The following is a 19,974-nucleotide window of genomic DNA, read 5'->3' on the forward strand; positions in this document are numbered from 1 at the left end:
ATAATTTGAACATGATTCTTGATAATTCATTCTAGACCACGTTAAATCGCTATTATTTCTCAGATTTAAATGTGAACTGGCTTTATCAAGAGGTGGTAAAACATATTATTCGAAATGAAATGTAGTCTCCATTAATGGTGAAAATGTTTTTAATTATCATATATATATATATCTTTTAGTTTTTTTTTTACATACCAGGCAAGAGTTCATAGGGAAGGCGTACACTCCCTAAAATGGGGAAATATAACATTGCATGAAATCTTGATTTTTTTCACACATTCTGCCCCAAATATTCTAGCCTCGTTTTCTCGGCTTACGCCTCTCAAACCTGAAGTCATGGATCCGCCCTTATATATATCTTTTAAATGGTTTGGAATCAGCCATTGCATAGTTATACTTTAGTCACTTTAATATTTACATGACTACCAGCAGACCACCAAAATTTTTTCTTAATGTCACCAGTCAAATTTATTCTATTCATTTAAACACAAATCAACTAATTATAAACCTGTGATGTAGCTAAGCAATTTGGATACAGCTGAAAATGATATATAAGTTCGGGGTAAGTTTTTTTGACTAGATTCTTTTCGTGTACATTAAAAGTTAATGTAAATGAAAAGAAATAATCGGCAAACACAAGTAAAAATCTGACACTGCATATACCATTATTGTCCGTGAAGTACTATCTAAAGGAATTGCAATTACCAAATTTTCCTAAAAATATACACATTGAATGGATCAGTGTGCTCATTTCACACAAGTTTTAATCAATACGATAAACTGAAAACCACAAACATATTTTGGTTGGCAGAAACTACATTACTTTATACATTTTACTTATTTTAGCTATAGACATATTGGAATTAAGTATTATAATGTATTCATTAAAAGAGGGTTCCATACATAACGACGGCAATATTCACCGGCAGTAGCGGATAGTCTTGTGCAAAGTGACGACAATATTTAACGTTAGTAACGGATAGTCTTACGCAAAGTGACGGCAATATTTAACGGTAGTAACGGATAGTCTTATGCAAAGTGACGGAAATATTAAACGGTAGTCTTATGCAAAGTGACGACAACATTTAACGAATGCTATATTTAACGATAGTAAAGGATAGTCTCATGCAAAGGGTAATCAAGGGAGCCAAGTTTATACGGTAATCAACAGAATGTAATCCAGGGACAAAGACCAGACAGAAAAAAAAAACAAAACAAAAAGATAATAAAGATCATCTATATAAAGACATCTATATGCAAAGTGACAACAGTATTTAACGGTACAGCCCTGAACAAATCGGCGCAACTATTTGAAGGATCGCTGATATCTGACTGATTGATCGCTGATGGATCGAAAACCGATGACCGCTGACCGATCTGAACACAGTTTTGTCATGTAAAATGACGGATGATAGGTTCATGTTAATTTAAGAATTTCCATTGGAACGAATCCAATATACTACCATACTGAATTTACCTTAAATTGAATATGTTAAATCTACATATTGTATTTTATTAAAAATAAAACAAATGTAAAATAAAAGTTATTATATGATGTTTAAATATATTGCATTATGTAAATATATGTAAAAATTCACTAACGAAACAATGGAATCCGTAAAATACATTGATCGCTCTGTGCTCACGTAATTCGATCAACGGTTTAATGGATCGGTTTGACGGATCGATGACTGATCGAAAATTGATTGATGACGGATCGCCATTTCAGTTGCGTGGATCAGTCCAGGTACTGTAGTAACGGATAGCCAACTTAAGTAAGACATTTAATGTTAATAAAGAAAACATACACCCAACAAACAAGATAAGACATTTAGTGTAAAATTAAGGGAGGCACATACCTAACTTAAGTAAGACTTTTAGTGTAAAATTAAGGGAGGCAGATATCCAACTTAGATAAGACATATAGTGTAAAATTAAGGTAGACATATACCCAACTTAGGTAAGACATTTAGTATAAAAGTAGGGGAGACATAACTTAAGTAAGCCATTTAGTGTAAAATTAAGGGAAGCAGATATCCAACTTAGGTAAGACATTTAGTTTAAAAGTAAGGGAGACTTATACCTAACTTAGTTAAGACATTTAGTGTAAAATTAAGGGAGACAATTACCCAACTTGGTAATGACATTTAGTGTTAATGAAGGGAGACCTATACCCAAATTAAGTAAAACTTTTAGTGTAAAATTACGGGAGGCAGATATCCAACTTAGATAAGACATTTAGTGTAAAATTAAGGGAGAGGTGTACCTAACTTCGGTAAGACATTTAGTATAAAATTAAGGGAGACATATACCCAACTTAGGTAAGACATTTAGTGTAAAATACCCAATTTAAGTAAGATATTTAGTGTAAAATTAAGGGAAACAGATACCTAACTTAGGTAAGACATTTTGTGTAAAACACCCAACATAGGTAAGATATTTAGTGTAAAATACCCAACTTAAGTAAGACATTTAGTATAAAATTAAGGCAGACATATGCCCAACTTAGGTAAGACATTTAGTATAAAATTAAGGGAGACATATACCCAACTTAGGTAAGACATTTTGTGTAAAACACCCAACATAGGTAAGATATTTAGTGTAAAATACCCAACTTAAGTAACACATTTAGTGTAAAATTAAGGGAGACATATACCCAACTTAGGTAAGACATTTAGTGTACAACACCCAACATAGGTAAGAAATTTAGTGTGAAATACCCAATTTAAGTAAGACATTTAGTGTAAAATTAAGGGAAACAGATACCTAACTTAGGTAAGTCATTTAGTGTAAAATTAAGGGAGACATATACCCAACTTAGGTATGCAATTTAGTGTAAAATTAAGGGAGACAGATACCTAACTTAGGTATGACCTTTAGTGTAAAATTAAGGGAGACATATACCCAACTTTGAGAAGACATTCAGTTCAGGTGCTGTAGTAGCGGATAGCCTGATGCAAAGTGACGCCTATATTTAATGGTAGTAATGGATAGCCTGATGCAAAGTGACAGCAATATTTAGTGGAAAGTCCGCAAACAGAATGAAGGTCTGGAGTAGAACTGGGAGATATATTTAAGACCTCACATGGGTGTAAAATATGGCTCTTGTTATTACATCTTAAAAATATACCATATCATGTCTTAGACTACGCTTATAGTATTTAAATTTGACTCAGTGTTTTCTATTTTGTTTACAGTGGACCACTGATATACACAATGACTATACACCTTTCTTTGACCAGAGTTCTGCAGCTGCCCCAATGGTGTCAGGAGCCGTTGCTCTTGCTCTCCAGGCAAAGTATGTTGTTTTTATTATAAAAATGAAGTATTTGGTTTATCCACCAAGACGGTTATATCTGAAAAAGTTGTAAGTAAGCGATTACTAATGTAGCTTCCTTGAGATTTGTTAAGGTTTGCAATATTGTGGGGTTCGATTTTGGACTGGAGAGACAAACTTCCAGTTCGTCAACTTTGTTTATATTTTGACCATATGGGTATAGGGGGTGGGGACTGGGGCATACTTTAGTGAGCTTTGTTGACAGTTTCCGTGTGATAGGATTTAAAGCAACGACAAATGGGTTTGTCATATAGTCTTAGTTACGGTATTTGACTTCTATTTGACCAGGTGCACCGGTAGGGTAAGCGTCCTCTGCTTTTCTAGAAACAACCGCCGAGTTGCTCATAAAAAGTCAAGTCCGGGGTAGACAAACGAGGAAAGGAAAACTATGACCCGTTGAATAAATCAGTTTTCGTGGTGCTGATGGATACACCATAACGATCCACGAGTTCATGATGACGACCATAAAACTTCTGTAGTGATGACTTCAATCTTGTAGCAACATAACCCTGTTCCAGAAGCCTATTTGTTAGAGTGTTTGATTAAATAGGGTATTTTTTATTGCTGTCCGTAGTCTACTTCCCATTTTGTTTGACTTCGCCGTTTTTCGCTCAATGAAACGATAAAGTTGTCGTCTGAAAAAATTCAGCAGCCACTGGACGGATTGATTTTAAATGTGGTATTTGGATTTTACAACTGGGGCATATCTTGTAAGCAGTTTTGGTCGCTGTCCTATATTATATCCACTTCATGTATCTGTGACTTGTACGAGTAGGGAGTAAAACGTTTCCTACGTCAATGTTTACAATTAAGTGATATTAGTTAATGTTTTGTGAAACATGTTAAAAAAGAGTCGGAACTTTGCTCCAAATATGTTACGTTGTACCATAGGCTACTAGTAAAATATAATTTTGATTTCTTGATTCAGCCCTCGCCTTACATATCGAGACGTTATGCATTTGTTGGTAAATACTGCGAAAAGTGACATTTTCGACCAAAGATACTTCAAAGCAAATGCTGCCAACCTTAAAGGTAAGAAAAAGTAAAGTTTAGAAACGACTTAGATAAGATATCAAGTCTTAATGAGGGGAGACATATACCCAACTTGGGTGAGGCATTTAATGTTAATAAAGGGAGACATATACCCAATTTAGGTAAAACATGTAGTGTTTCCTTTACCGTGGATCTCTAAGTGTTGGTCAGAATATGAGGGTGACTTCACAGTGTCTGTAGTATCTTTATCTCAAGTTCATCGTAGGTAGATGCGATGAATGAAATCCCCGAAACTTTGAATTCTCTTTTGTTTTGTCCTCTGATTCATTTTGATAAAAAATCAAGCCCAAGCATAGTACTAAAAGAGAACATAAAGTCTTACCAAACATTCAGCATCAACTACTGAAAATTATGACAAATGCCGATAAGATTGAGTAGTCATTGAGATCTGACATGCCTTTTCGATACATTTAACATAGGAAGGGTAAAAATCTTTGTCTACCTATCTAACAAATTATTAAATTGATTAACGAAAGATTTTGCTCACTATCTTTGAGACAAAAGCAACAAGGTATGTATTTAGAGACAATGGTCCTAACAACTGTTTCTCTGCATTTTATACAATTTAATTAAATGACTTTAGTTTAAGTGTTACATACCTCAAAAAGAAAGTCTGGATTAATTTTAGGGCTCTGTGACCAAATCAAGCTCCACCCTTCGAAGCATTGTATTCTGTAGAAGTTCTGATCGCATTTTTCTTGTCTATATATTTGGGAGACTGATCAATAACTGTCTATTGTGCAGTCTTATTCAGTTCGAATTCAATTCAATTCAGTGTCACTCCCCTGATGTCTTTCAAAGTGACAAAGAAGATTCACTTAATTAAATTGGTGCAGTTTATAAAATATACAAGTCATGAGTAAAAAAACTAGACAAAACAGTACGAAGCTAACTAAAACTAGGGATGTGGTTTGTACTAAGGTGTTCCGAAAGACTGAAAAAAATATCTGTCATGTTTCCTCTTGAAAATCATTCGGCGAATGAGGAAAATATCTAACACGGGAAGGTCTGTTGTCGTTTGAAATTGACACTCCAAAGCAAGCAATCTCACCATGATGACAACCTTAGAATTTTCAAAGTAATAGTCTATGAGATCATACACAATATGGACAGTCTAGTATCTCTGAGGACTGTCTAGAAAATTAGATGAAAGTGTCACTATTTCTAGTAAGAAATTGAACTATCAGATAAAATTTCATACAATGGAAAAACAAGACGAAAATTACTACACACAACTGGGTATTTTGATAAATCAGATGTGTTTTACGTTTTAGAATGTTATGATGTCAGCGTCTTTTTTGTCATCAAATCGAGGGTTATAGGATAAATGCCAAATATTTATTCGATTTTTTGCTTTCTTTTTATAGTGTCTTCAACTTTCGGCTTTGGCCTGCTCGACATTGGGGTTCTGGTGGAAAAGAGTAAGAATTGGACAACTGTGCCGGCAAAACAAACATGTAATAAATTAACACAATTTAACACACCGTAAGTATATTGATACAGAATCTCTATCCTGTTCTCTTCCATCTAAGAAATAGACATGACCAGGGAAAGGGTAAACTTATGATGGTAATAATAACAGACATCTGAATTACATTCCAGGTCTTTCGGACTAATAGAATGATCTTCTATAAGTATCTCTAGATCAAAAAGTTCACATATGCAGTCAAACCGAAAGCGAGTAGAAAATGTAAGTCACTGATCTTATAAGTCAATAAACCACCATGTAAAAATGACAAGGAGAGCCGGTAGGTGAAACGTCTTCTGCTTTACTAGAAACACATTATGAACAAAATCAGTATAATAGAGGAAGATCGGATAGACACATGATATCAGTTAAAAACCGCATAGTGGTAGTTGCTAATTTTTCAAAGTGATGGCTTTGCTTTTGGAGGTAACATGACTCTGCTCAGTTAGCCTGTCAATTAACAAGTTTCGCATGACACAAAAAGTATGTATAGTTTTAGATTCATACACACAGAATCAATAGCACAACCCAAGCTTGAATATTACTACAACGGAAAAGATAGTTGACAGTGGGGAAATCGGAGCTATGGCGGTTGCCATACTTAAGTTAAAAGTTTTCCACATTCGTCAAATTCGACATGATTATAAAGACAAGAAACCGTTTTTTAGTGTTTCTGTAAAGTCCATAATTTAAGGCTCTTTTGGATAGCTCAGGTGAAGAAAAACGAGGATAAGGTAGTGAGAAAGCATCATTTGTATAACGTTTCCCCAAGTGACCTAAGAGTTATATTTTTGCACTATTTTATACCCAATTTTTAGTTGGTTCAATTTTATATACCTTCCTAAATGAAGTTAATCAAAATAGGTATTTTTAGGTAGCACAATGTATTAATTTTCAAATGAGATAAGAAAAGTTCGACCATACTTGACGGTTTTTGAGTTAATGCAAAATATATATTCTGACACAACCGAATATTAATTCGAAGAACACAATTATTGATTTCAATACAACTTGAGTATGTATTAGGAACTACGTTATTTGGTATGTTTGGTTTGTGTTCAGTTTCTGACCGACATATTATAGATGATGGTTTTCAAAATGTCTATTTATAAATTTTCTGTAGTTTTTACGCTTAAATTATTTCATCTTGAATATATTCTTGAACCTATTATATTTGGTTCTTTTTATTTTATTTAATGCATCTTGACTACCGTTTTTACCGATTTTGACTAATGGACACTTTATGTTGCCCATCTGTGTCGAAACATAAAGGAAATAATTAATCGTAATGGAAAGAGATTTTGGCACTACAAAAACCTAGTTAAACCAACCTTTTCTTTTGAAATGCCTGTACAAAGTCAGGACCATACGCTTACTGGATTACTCTCCCTTTGCAATGTGACGGATGGAAGCATGACATGCTTACCCATCAAGAACACCTCGTGTCAGTCCCGTTTTATTTTGTAGGTGTACACAATGCAAGGGCTGTGTTGTCTAGCTTTTCTTCAGTTTTAATGCCACTTCTTGTATAGCAGGTATATCAGTAATTGTGGAGACAATTTATCACAATCTTAGAAATTGATTTAATTATGTGTACTTATTTGTCAATGTTTGTATGATTAGAAGAAAAAATGATTGAAGAGTACACTTGTATATTGCAGGACAAATTTGAATAACTTTGTAATAAAAGTGGATAGATGCAATGCCAATTATATAGAACACGTTGAAGTATCACTGAAGGTGGATCATCCAAATGCGGGCCAAATCCGATGGGTCCTGATATCACCGTATGGAACAAAGTCTATAATTCTACCTGGCAGAGGGTTGGATTCGACGAAAAACATGGATCTCACTGTGTTAACTGTACAGATGTGGGGAGAAAATCCTAATGGTTACTGGAGACTGGAAGCTTCACCTGTCTTTGGTGCCACACTCGGTAAGAAAATCCTAATGTTACTGAAGACTGGATGCGTTATCCGTTTTTGGTGCACGACTAGGGTAACCCTAGAGCCTATAAGAAATGAAATGAAAATAAAGTATAAAAAATAATTACGCTTCACATCACTTTATGAAAGTTACATACCGCTATTTCAAACCTTCGAGCTTTTAGAACGTTCGCTAAATAGCCCTACACACATTTTAATGCACTTGTGATATATGTCACCGTTCAAAAAGTACGCATGAAATTTGCAAAAGTAAACCTGTATTAGAGGAGAATCATATTCTCTTCATTTATACATAGAACGATCATTGTAGCTAACTGATTTTTCTATGAGTTCTTTATGATGCCCCCTTTAATAAAGTGTAGGGGAATTAACACATTGAACTTAGTGAAATCAGCATTGGAGTCTTTGACAAGTGGAATTAGCTTCCCGTAGCCTTAAAATGATATTGGTATACTTTTATGTCTTGCTTTACACTTTTCAGTCAAAGATACCAAAATTATTATCGTAATACATTATGAAGTACATGGTATAACGAGAATAGGTATGGTGTATATGTCTAACAGACAAAAACCCCACCGGGATGAAAATGTCAACCCAAGACTACCCATTGTACTTCAATGACCGACGAGGAAATGTTCATACCACATGGCAGGATACAGCTGCCCCCAAAACATCATTATACACAGGTACAGCGAATGAATTGCCCCTATGTACTCAAATAACATAAAAAATAACTAAAGTTGAAAACGGAACAAGACATACAGAGGCCAGAAATTCCCGACTTGGGACAGGCGCAAAAAATACGGCGGGTTTAAAGTACTTTGGCGTGATCACAACCCTCTCCTTTAAAATCTGGCCACAGTGGAAAACATATTACACATTTATACACACTTAAAAATCTGTTCAAAAAGTCTGAGTCCCTTGTTACAACGGAAATAAAGATATTTAATATAAATTACACAAATGTATAAACTGAGGAATACTGACCGTTAACTAACATGCCAGTTCCAGATAAGTTTAAACGTACAAAATGTTATATCCCAATCGTATGTAAAATCTAACCAAATTCTTCCCAAGCGGGGTTGAGAATCATGGTACATCATAAGTCACCCACTAAGGACTCATCCAATGTCATGCTTTAAAAAAACAGTGTTAATTTTTATATTAAGGCCCTATGAGGAAATCAGTGTTAATACAAAAATGCTATCCTAAACGATTTGACAACAATATCATAATTATATCCCTTACGAGTGAGCCTATTCAACGGTTTACCTAATTCTTTGGGTGAGTATCGAGCTTTCTGTGCTTTATGTGGAGTATTACTGTAAGACAAAGCGTGAGAGATACCCGCACGTATTAATCCTTTACAAATACACATGTATTTAAAAGAAAGTTCCTTGTATCGGTTGAAAAATTTTGGGAATGGTTTTACGTACTTATACTTACGTGATATCGAAAACCTTGATGTAGTAATAAATCATTTATATAAAGATTTCTGTCGTTAAAATCTGAAACCTTGTTACAAATGCGAGCAAATTGAACTAATTGTATTATGTAAACACCATATGACGTTTACAAGGGGACGTCCAAATAGTGAAACGGATAGTTGATAAAAGGGAATGAAAAATTATCCCTTTTATCGTAAATTTTAGTATTAAGTTTACCATTATCGATATGAATACTAAGATTAAGAAAAGGGCATTCTTTATCATTAGTATTTGCTTTATTCAAAGACAGTTCTACAGGATAAATATCTTTAGTATAAATATTGAAGTCATCGTTGATTGAGCCAAAATGTCGTCCAAATACTTAGAGGTGTTTTGATCCTATCTTTAAGGAACAAAAACTAGCCCATGGCTCAAGCAGCTATAACATAAGTATTGGAAGTATAGAATTGCTTATTATGATAAATTCCTATTTTTCTATATTGACGACTTATGTTCTGTATATTATCCTGATTCAACGTTTGAAAAACGAAACTTATGGCAAACCATAGTCGTGGAATACCAAATATCCAATATCATTTGCTGAGAAAGCCATTTGGATTTATAAATCTCCGTGCAGCAATGTTTCGGAGGGTAACATGATTTGATCATGTCCGTCCCTGCGCCTGTGTGTCGGTCGGCAGGTCCCCCAAACTACTGAATAGAATTTCATGAATTTGGTATGTAGTAAGACACAGCTTTTAGTTATGCATTTTACCATGAAACTTTGATACCTCACATTTTGTTTAAGGTATGCCCTTTTAAACTTAATTTACCGAAATGCACTGCTAAAGAAAATTGTCGTCGCAAATCCTCTCAAACTACTGAATTGAATTTCATGACACATAGCATGTTGGAAGCAGTCAATATGTAGTTACACATATCAATTTTGATCCCTCAATTTTGGTGTGAGTTTCTCTGTGAACATTGTTTTCTGAAATGTACTACTGAGAAGGTAATCAAATTGCGTTGTCAATTTATGACAAGTTCACCGTTAATATAGGAATGTGAGTTGTGTGAGCGTGCTCACTAAGCTTTCATTAGTTAAGTTCCGATCTCTCACTTACACACTACGATATTCGGCATTGTTGATGAAATCTTATTAAAAATAAGATAGATATCACATTTTCTAAGAATGCATTTTAGAGTGACGTTTTTTAAAGGAAGCATGAATACAGAAACACATGTAGGTGTGATTGACGGATACATTTTAGAAGAGAAATTGTGTCTGCATGTTTGTGACTTCAATGATTTGATAGATTATAACTGTGTATTACGGTTTCCTGACAAATTTATGTTTTAGGGAATGGACAACTTAAGTCAGCAAAATTAACAATTCATGGATATAGATGTGGAAACAACGTGAATTGTCTTCGAGCTGCACAACAAGGTATCATATGTTAACATAATATACAATTGAAGATATACAAATTTTGTTTATGATCCACTTAAGTTTCTCAGCTGATTTTGAATGATGACCTTTTGAATAAACTTAATATACCATCCCATTATATAAGTCAATTAAATGGAAACTATGAACATATTGGCCTGAAGAAAGCATGTTTAAATCTGAAAATATAAATATTTGGACTAAGACTATTTAAAGATATCGAAACACTTTTTGAAAACTACTATGATTCCTCACTACGAAAATCCCAATTTCATTAGTATATACAATACACCTTATGAGATAAGAATGTTATTCACTTTAAGATGAAGTTAGTTGGCGTAACTGGTCAACGTGGACACAGTGTAATTGCGAAAATAGACTTGTCAGTAGACAAAGGCTATGTAACAGATTGAAAGAGTCAGACTACTGCATCGGAAATAGCATTGATAAACAACATTGTGTTCCACAGAATTGTCAAACAACGATCGGTAAGATGACGTCTTAACATAGCTTAAATTCTAACAATGTATTCGGTATTATCTTTAACCCTCTAATATTTAGCCCGGTTATATCCTTTACCCGAGTTTACATTATATGAAAGTGCCTTCTGCTAGTCGCCCTTAAGAGCAAACTCATACAAAGAGTAATTTAGAATTTTGTGTCAAATAACAATTTCACCAAACGTTCACTACCGTTATTATGGTCTTTTCCAGTTCAAAATGAAGACTTTGTATTTCTTCTGATTAAAATTACTCTTTTTTTTATCAAGAACTATCACAGTGATGTTGTCTGAGTGGGAAGTCCTTTCCATTTTTCGTGAACAATTGACCTTCAAATTATCAAATTTTATTCAAATGTCCGTGTTAGTTTTTTGTCCCGTAACGTACATAAATCTTCTACTTTGAATCCATTAAGTCAATTGTAGTTTAATTCACTCATCAGTATATTAGGATGCCAATTTCATAAAAATTCTGTCGATTATGTGAATCCCTCAACAAACATAGGCGCAATATTTATTTACATAACATAGAGACAAAGCCATTAATTTCAAGGTAAATATAAAAAAAAGTATGAACGATGGAGATGAATTTACTTTTTGGCTTGGAGAGCTTCACAAGTTTCCAAACGTTGTAGGTTGACTCTTCGAGTTGTTGCCTATTAATGACCAAAAAGAGAAAAAAAACAAAAAACAAAAAATAGGCATTTTACAGTTCAAAGCTGTGTTTTTACGAGAACGGATTTTTAACACAAAAAAAAACCCCAATCTTATCTACGAAAACCTTTTATGCGTAATATGATGACACAAATAAGATGCTCGTAAATAAGTTTGGCAATACAATTGAGTAAAACATGATAGGTATGCATCACATTGAAGTACTCGGAACTGTTAACTAAAGACAAACTAGCCTTTAGCTACCCATGATTTCAGCAGTAGAAATTTTGAATTGAAAACTAAATAGGAAACAATACTTACAAGTTCCTCAAGATATAAGATGTTTCAATTGATGGAATGCTCCTTTTGATAAGATCCTCAAAACAAACTCTTCTTTGGGTCAAAGTTATAGAAAGAGTCCTTGTTGGAGTTATTGCTCTAGAAATGCATAAGTGACGAATAGTAGTAACATCAACTATATGGTGTATTAATTGTTTAGTTGAACTGCAATGGTCGGCATGGTCAGAGTGGACAGACTGTCCTGCTTCCTGTGAGCATGAAGACAGGATTAAGTTCAGATCTAGAACTTGTTCTCAACAAGGAAGATGCCGAGGTAATGACATACAGACTAGACCATGTCCTCGTTGTTCCATACCTCCAAATCGTCCTAGTAAGTACTTTGCATGTTTTGTGTCGTGCATGTTTTGTTTAACATATTTTGTCTTCATTTTAGTTCTTCATTATTCATGATCGAAACTTATAATTTGATTTTATACAAAGTTTAATGTTTTAATGATACATAAATGATTTTCTTTCACAGTTTTGCATATTTTTCCTACTCCAAAGTACAATTTTCAAATTATAAGAGAGGCGGTTTATAGGTAACCACAATGAAAAATCACCACACAGTAATGATGAAAGATTAATAATGTAGCGTTGGATGAAACGGATATAAAATATCTATATGGGCCTATAAAATACAACGTGTATTTAGAATATTACTTATCAGAAAAAAAACTCAGATCTGTCAGTGAAAGACGTAATCATCAAAAGAGATTAAAAAAAACATCTACATATATTTAAAAAGAACATGAAATCTTGAACAAATATAAGTCATAAAAACGGAATGCTCTCCTTCGACTTCATCTTGGATAGTTTTAATTTACAAACACCCACAAAAAGCTGAAATAACCGTTATATAAATATTTTACTAAAGTAATTGATACAAACTAATACTGCCACGTATTTATTACAATATCCTCACCCCTTATTATCCTTAATTCCGTGTATAAACAACACCTCCTTTCACCCTGAATAATGTAGTCCGAAGTATTTGTATGTCTACCTGTATTTTTGGGTTTTTGTTATGGTGTATTAAGTTTTAAATTCACTTTGTTCAAACGAACATGAATTTTTCATGGAATAAATGCTTATAATTCTTCTATGTACACACAGAAGACAATGAAAAATACTAAACACAAGTTTGAATACTTTAAGGCGGAGTTTCCATTTTTATATAAAGAATGAACAATCTAGTCTGTCATATGTCCATCGACACCTTTATCTACAAAATACAGCATAAATCGAATTATAAACGTGTTAAGAAATACAAAATCTTTATTTACACGAAAAATTAAACTGCGTGCAAATATGGTCACTGCAAGAACCTCGATAAACGAACCACGTATACTTTCACCTTTCATAGTACCTGCCAAATCGAATTACTTGTTATTTCGTGCAGGAGCAATTACCTAACGGCATAATCAAAATACTACGCATACTCCATATAAATAATTATGTTCTAAATAAACTCTGTTCAAACGAACATAAATTATTTGTATGCTGAATGATTATAATTCTGAATATAACGCACATAACTCAGCATATTCAGTTATGTGCACACATAAGTCATTGAAAAAGAACAAACACTTGTTTGGATACTGTAAGGCGCATTGACCATTTCATTGCACAAAGAAAGCAGTCTCCACAAATTACATTCAATGCCCAAGTTTTGGGACGCGGATAGGAGCTACTCAGTTTTATCTAAGACACATCCATCTTAAGCAGTGTGCTTTTCCAACGTCCGTGTATTTTGAAAAGTCTATCTGGAGTACCGTTATTCGCAGCTACGGTAGCCTCACCGGCCCTTAAATCTTATCAACGAAAACCTTTTATGCGTAATATGATGTTACAAATACGGTGCTCATAAATAAGTTTTGTAATACAGTTAAGTAAGTAATTATGATAGGTATGCGTCACATTGAAGTACTCGGAAACTGTTAAATAAAGACAAACTAGTCTTTGGCTACCCATGATTTCAGCAGAAGAAATTCTGTATATAAAGTAAATAGGAAACAAAACTTACAAGTTCTTTAAATGTAAGATGTTTCAATTAATGGAATGCTCCTTTTGATAAGATCCTCTTAAGTCTTCTTTGGGTCAAAGTTGTAGACTCCTTGTTGGAGTTATTGCTCTAGAAATGCATAAGTGACGAATAGTAGTAACATAACCTATATGGTGTGTTAATTGTTTAGTTGAACTGCAATGGTCGGCATGGTCAGAGTGGACAAACTGTCCTGCATCCTGTGAACATGAAGACAGGTTACAGATCAGATCTAGAACTTGTTCTCAACAAGGAAGATGCCGAGGTAATGGCATACAGACTAGACCATGTCCTCGTTGTTCCATACCTCCAAATCGTCCTAGTAAGTACTTTGCATGTTTTGTGTCGTGCATGTTTTGTTTAACATAATTTTTCTTCATCTTCATTTTAGTTCTTCATTATTCATGATCGAAATTTATAATTTGATTTTAGACAAAGTTTGATGTTTTGATGATACATAAATGATTTTCTTTCACAGTTTTGCATATTTTTTTATACTTCAAAGAACAATTTACAAATTATAAGACACGCGGTTTATAGGTAACTATTTCCACAATGAAAACTCACCACACAGTAGTGATGACAGATTATATAAATCTTTTAGTAAAGTAGTTGAGTCCCGTGCAGGTCCGGATGTCAAAAGAATAAGCCTGCAGCAGCGCTAAGCTTGTCGTAAAAGGCGACTAAACAGTGCTCAGAACCCTAGCCGGGGACTAGGGCGCTCTGCCCACAGAGCAACTAGATTGTGTGCCCCAGGTGGTGGAATGGGGTACCCCTGGCGTGTTACATGCTGGAGTTGTCAGGCTATAATACGGAAAACCTGACCGCAAACGATAGTGGTATACCGTGTTGGGAAAGATGCCACGTTCCTCGCACGTTAAAGAACCCTGCTGTGGTATTCTCCCGGAGTAGGAACCATAGGGCTCCGCCACAGGAGGCTAAATTGCCCGACCCTACCCACCTCTCCCTATTTGCAGTGGCAATCAAAATTTGTCGACCCCATGATCCTTATGTCCCGTCCCATTTTTCATTTCATCATCATTTCATGTTCATTTTATCATCCACTTCATGTTCATCGCCTGAATATAGCTGAAATATTGCTGCTCGGGCGTTAAACCTCGACAATCAATCAATCAATCTAAAGTAGTTGATATTTTACAAACTAACACTGCCACGGATTTATTACAATGTCCTTACCCCTTATTATCCTTACTTCCGTGTATAAACAACACCTTCTTTCACCCCGGATAATATGGTCCAAAGTGTTTGTATGTCTGCCTGTATTTTTGGATTTTTGATATGTTGTATTAAGTTCTAAATTCACTCTAACGAACTTAAATTTTTCATGGGATAAATGCTTATAATTCTTCTATGTACACACAGAAGACAATGAAAAATACTAAACACAAGTTTGAATACTTTAAGGCGGAGTTTCCATTTTTATATAAAGAATGAACAATCTAGTCTGTCATATGTCCATCGACACCTTTATCTACAAAATACAGCATAAATCGAATTATAAACGTGTTAAGAAATACAAAATCTTTATTTACACGAAAAATTAAACTGCGTGCAAATATGGTCACTGCAAGAACCTCGATAAACGAACCACGTATACTTTCACCTTTCATAGTACCTGCCAAATCGAATTACTTGTTATTTCGTGCAGGAGCAATTACCTAACGGCATAATCAAAATACTACGCATACTCCATATAAATAATTATGTTCTAAATAAACTCTGTTCAAACGAACATAAATTATTTGTATGCTGAATGATTATAATTCTGAATATAACGCACATAACTCAGCATATTCAGTTATGTGCACACATAAGTCATTGAAAAAGAACAAACACTTGTTTGGATACTGTAAGGCGCATTGACCATTTCATTGCACAAAGAAAGCAGTCTCCACAAATTACATTCAATGCCCAAGTTTTGGGACGCGGATAGGAGCTACTCAGTTTTATCTAAGACACATCCATCTTAAGCAGTGTGCTTTTCCAACGTCCGTGTATTTTGAAAAGTCTATCTGGAGTACCGTTATTCGCAGCTACGGTAGCCTCACCGGCCCTTAAATCTTATCAACGAAAACCTTTTATGCGTAATATGATGTTACAAATACGGTGCTCATAAATAAGTTTTGTAATACAGTTAAGTAAGTAATTATGATAGGTATGCGTCACATTGAAGTACTCGGAAACTGTTAAATAAAGACAAACTAGTCTTTGGCTACCCATGATTTCAGCAGAAGAAATTCTGTATATAAAGTAAATAGGAAACAAAACTTACAAGTTCTTTAAATGTAAGATGTTTCAATTAATGGAATGCTCCTTTTGATAAGATCCTCTTAAGTCTTCTTTGGGTCAAAGTTGTAGACTCCTTGTTGGAGTTATTGCTCTAGAAATGCATAAGTGACGAATAGTAGTAACATAACCTATATGGTGTGTTAATTGTTTAGTTGAACTGCAATGGTCGGCATGGTCAGAGTGGACAAACTGTCCTGCATCCTGTGAACATGAAGACAGGTTACAGATCAGATCTAGAACTTGTTCTCAACAAGGAAGATGCCGAGGTAATGGCATACAGACTAGACCATGTCCTCGTTGTTCCATACCTCCAAATCGTCCTAGTAAGTACTTTGCATGTTTTGTGTCGTGCATGTTTTGTTTAACATAATTTTTCTTCATCTTCATTTTAGTTCTTCATTATTCATGATCGAAATTTATAATTTGATTTTAGACAAAGTTTGATGTTTTGATGATACATAAATGATTTTCTTTCACAGTTTTGCATATTTTTTTATACTTCAAAGAACAATTTACAAATTATAAGACACGCGGTTTATAGGTAACTATTTCCACAATGAAAACTCACCACACAGTAGTGATGACAGATTATATAAATCTTTTAGTAAAGTAGTTGAGTCCCGTGCAGGTCCGGATGTCAAAAGAATAAGCCTGCAGCAGCGCTAAGCTTGTCGTAAAAGGCGACTAAACAGTGCTCAGAACCCTAGCCGGGGACTAGGGCGCTCTGCCCACAGAGCAACTAGATTGTGTGCCCCAGGTGGTGGAATGGGGTACCCCTGGCGTGTTACATGCTGGAGTTGTCAGGCTATAATACGGAAAACCTGACCGCAAACGATAGTGGTATACCGTGTTGGGAAAGATGCCACGTTCCTCGCACGTTAAAGAACCCTGCTGTGGTATTCTCCCGGAGTAGGAACCATAGGGCTCCGCCACAGGAGGCTAAATTGCCCGACCCTACCCACCTCTCCCTATTTGCAGTGGCAATCAAAATTTGTCGACCCCATGATCCTTATGTCCCGTCCCATTTTTCATTTCATCATCATTTCATGTTCATTTTATCATCCACTTCATGTTCATCGCCTGAATATAGCTGAAATATTGCTGCTCGGGCGTTAAACCTCGACAATCAATCAATCAATCTAAAGTAGTTGATATTTTACAAACTAACACTGCCACGGATTTATTACAATGTCCTTACCCCTTATTATCCTTACTTCCGTGTATAAACAACACCTTCTTTCACCCCGGATAATATGGTCCAAAGTGTTTGTATGTCTGCCTGTATTTTTGGATTTTTGATATGTTGTATTAAGTTCTAAATTCACTCTAACGAACTTAAATTTTTCATGGGATAAATGCTTATAATTCTTAATATAACACACATAACTCAAAACATTCAGTTAACAGGGGCGTGTCCAGGATATTTGAAAGGGGGGGCGTAGAATAAAATATTTCGCCGAGCGAAGCGAGGCGAAAAAATTTTTGGACCTTTTTTGGCTTAAAAACATAAAATAATAGAGAATTGCACTAATGTAACGGTTCCTGACTTGGAGCATGTATATTTTATAGTTAAAGTGTCAGGGTGTGACATTTTTTATGCCGAGTTTTCTCCATTAATTGTCTATGGTATATTAAAATGATTGGATGGATCTTAACAGCAGTAGACCAATAACGAGAAATTCCAAACTCAAGGGTATAAGAAGTAACTTAACATTTCAATACCTAGGCCAGGATTTTATGAACGAGAGGCGTGATTAAGGTTGAGGGTCCATGGGGAAAATCAGAAGCTCCTGAATTTCAACAATTTAGCATCAAATTATGAAGTAATCCCTCTATTTTTGATTAAGTTCGGGTTTCGTTGAACGACACACATGATACAAGACAAATAAACACTGAAGAATAAAGTTCTTTCGTTCTGAGTATTGCTTTAATGTGGAAATATACATATTTCTAGTATACATGTACCTTGACGCAAAACCTAAAATGAACACAGAAAAATACTGACGGACTCTCATTTTCAATTACTAGAGTGGAATCATAAGAACCATTTTACGTGGATTTAAAGGTTTAAAGGGTAATTATATAGTATACTGACAAAACATATACAAGTGATACCTCGCCACGCATAAGGGGATGGCAAATAGTGTACTATAAAACTGTAATTTCTCACAAAAATAGTTCGTAGATTTTGCTAAACATGGATTTAATATTAACACTAAACAACTACATTGAACTGTGCAAATGTTAAAAACGTGTATCCGTTCTCGAGTTATTGTATTAAAACCACCGGGATGGACGGACCGACGGAAAATGTTGTTTGTGCTGTATTTATACCACTCTACCAAGAAATTTGTTTTGCATGGACACGTATAAAAATTGCGGTTTTTATCCAACGCAATCATAGGTTTGAACCCCGTTCTGGATATCATAGTCAAATCTGAGTGACCCCTTCCAAGGCAACGCGTGAAAAAATAACCCCATTTTAGACAATTTAGCTGAAAATACAACCCCTTTTGTCAGAATATACCCAGTATTGTATATATAGTAATATACCCCCCCCCCGGTATATTTAGAATGGCTATGGGGAATCGAAGTTAGTGTCACACAAAACAACCAAAATTCATGTATTATACTGATTTACTTACCGTTTTGGTTGTTTAAAAAAGGTGTCCAAGACACCTTGATACGATTTTAAGGTCTTTTGACGTTTTGTTTTTGACATCGACATCTTTGCGAATTCTTTATCACATCAACAACAATGGATACTAATCGCAGAGTCGAACACGCCGGACTCCGAGAAACGAAATTTTACGGTTGATGATGACCCATCAAATTGGGGAATCAGTATAAAAAGAAATCAGAGTATGTGTTTAATTAATGAATATGATAAATTGCCATCATTCAATACAATACTAGCAGATTATAACGATAGTTTTTTTTTTTTTTTTTTTTTTTTTTTTTTTTTAAAGGGGGGGGGGCGTACGCCCATTACGCCCTTACCTGGACCCGCCCCTGATTATGAATAGATGTTGCCTCAATAATTAAATTGGATTGATTAATTGATGCATACCTTGACCTTTTACAGTACTCTCCAAACCGAATTACCTGTTATTGCGTGCAGGAGCAATTACCTAATGATATAATCAAATTACTACGCATAAACCAAATAAATATATATTGTATTATTACATCTACGTGTATTTTCCAATCAACCGTAGCTCAATCACGTACTCTAACTGTCGGTCGTATTATTACATGCCATTATCTCCTTTTTGAAATGTTGTAAATGTTAATAGTTTTAAGCTACACCTCAATGGTAGGCATGATCAGTGTGGCTAAAACCATTTCTGTAAGAAAAAATGGAAGGAATGTCATTTATTTTATTAATATTTTTTTCTATTATTATAAATTCTACTTACAAAAAGGGGGAATATTATGATAATTGTGTTC

The 19,974-nt window shown here is 34.6% G+C and overlaps 1 protein-coding gene across 1 annotated transcript in view; it reads left to right on the top strand.

Annotated features, from left to right (window-relative positions):
• The window catches only part of LOC148623519 (furin-like), a 61,939-nt gene that overhangs the window by 17,698 nt on the left and 24,267 nt on the right, over window positions 1–19,974 (top strand). Inside the window, exons 11-19 of the mRNA XM_088564858.1 lie at window positions 3,198–3,298; window positions 4,266–4,369; window positions 5,758–5,875; window positions 7,520–7,794; window positions 10,592–10,678; window positions 11,002–11,166; window positions 12,331–12,501; window positions 14,366–14,536; window positions 16,677–16,847. Of these exons, the coding sequence (XP_088420984.1) occupies window positions 3,198–3,298; window positions 4,266–4,369; window positions 5,758–5,875; window positions 7,520–7,794; window positions 10,592–10,678; window positions 11,002–11,166; window positions 12,331–12,501; window positions 14,366–14,536; window positions 16,677–16,847 (1,363 nt within the window). The remainder of the gene's footprint in view (window positions 1–3,197; window positions 3,299–4,265; window positions 4,370–5,757; window positions 5,876–7,519; window positions 7,795–10,591; window positions 10,679–11,001; window positions 11,167–12,330; window positions 12,502–14,365; window positions 14,537–16,676; window positions 16,848–19,974) is intronic.

This window comes from Perna viridis, chromosome 2, assembly GCF_037379345.1.
Source record: "Perna viridis isolate PV_CMFRI_1.1 ecotype Kerala chromosome 2, ASM3737934v1, whole genome shotgun sequence".
Lineage (NCBI taxonomy): Eukaryota > Metazoa > Mollusca > Bivalvia > Mytilida > Mytilidae > Perna > Perna viridis.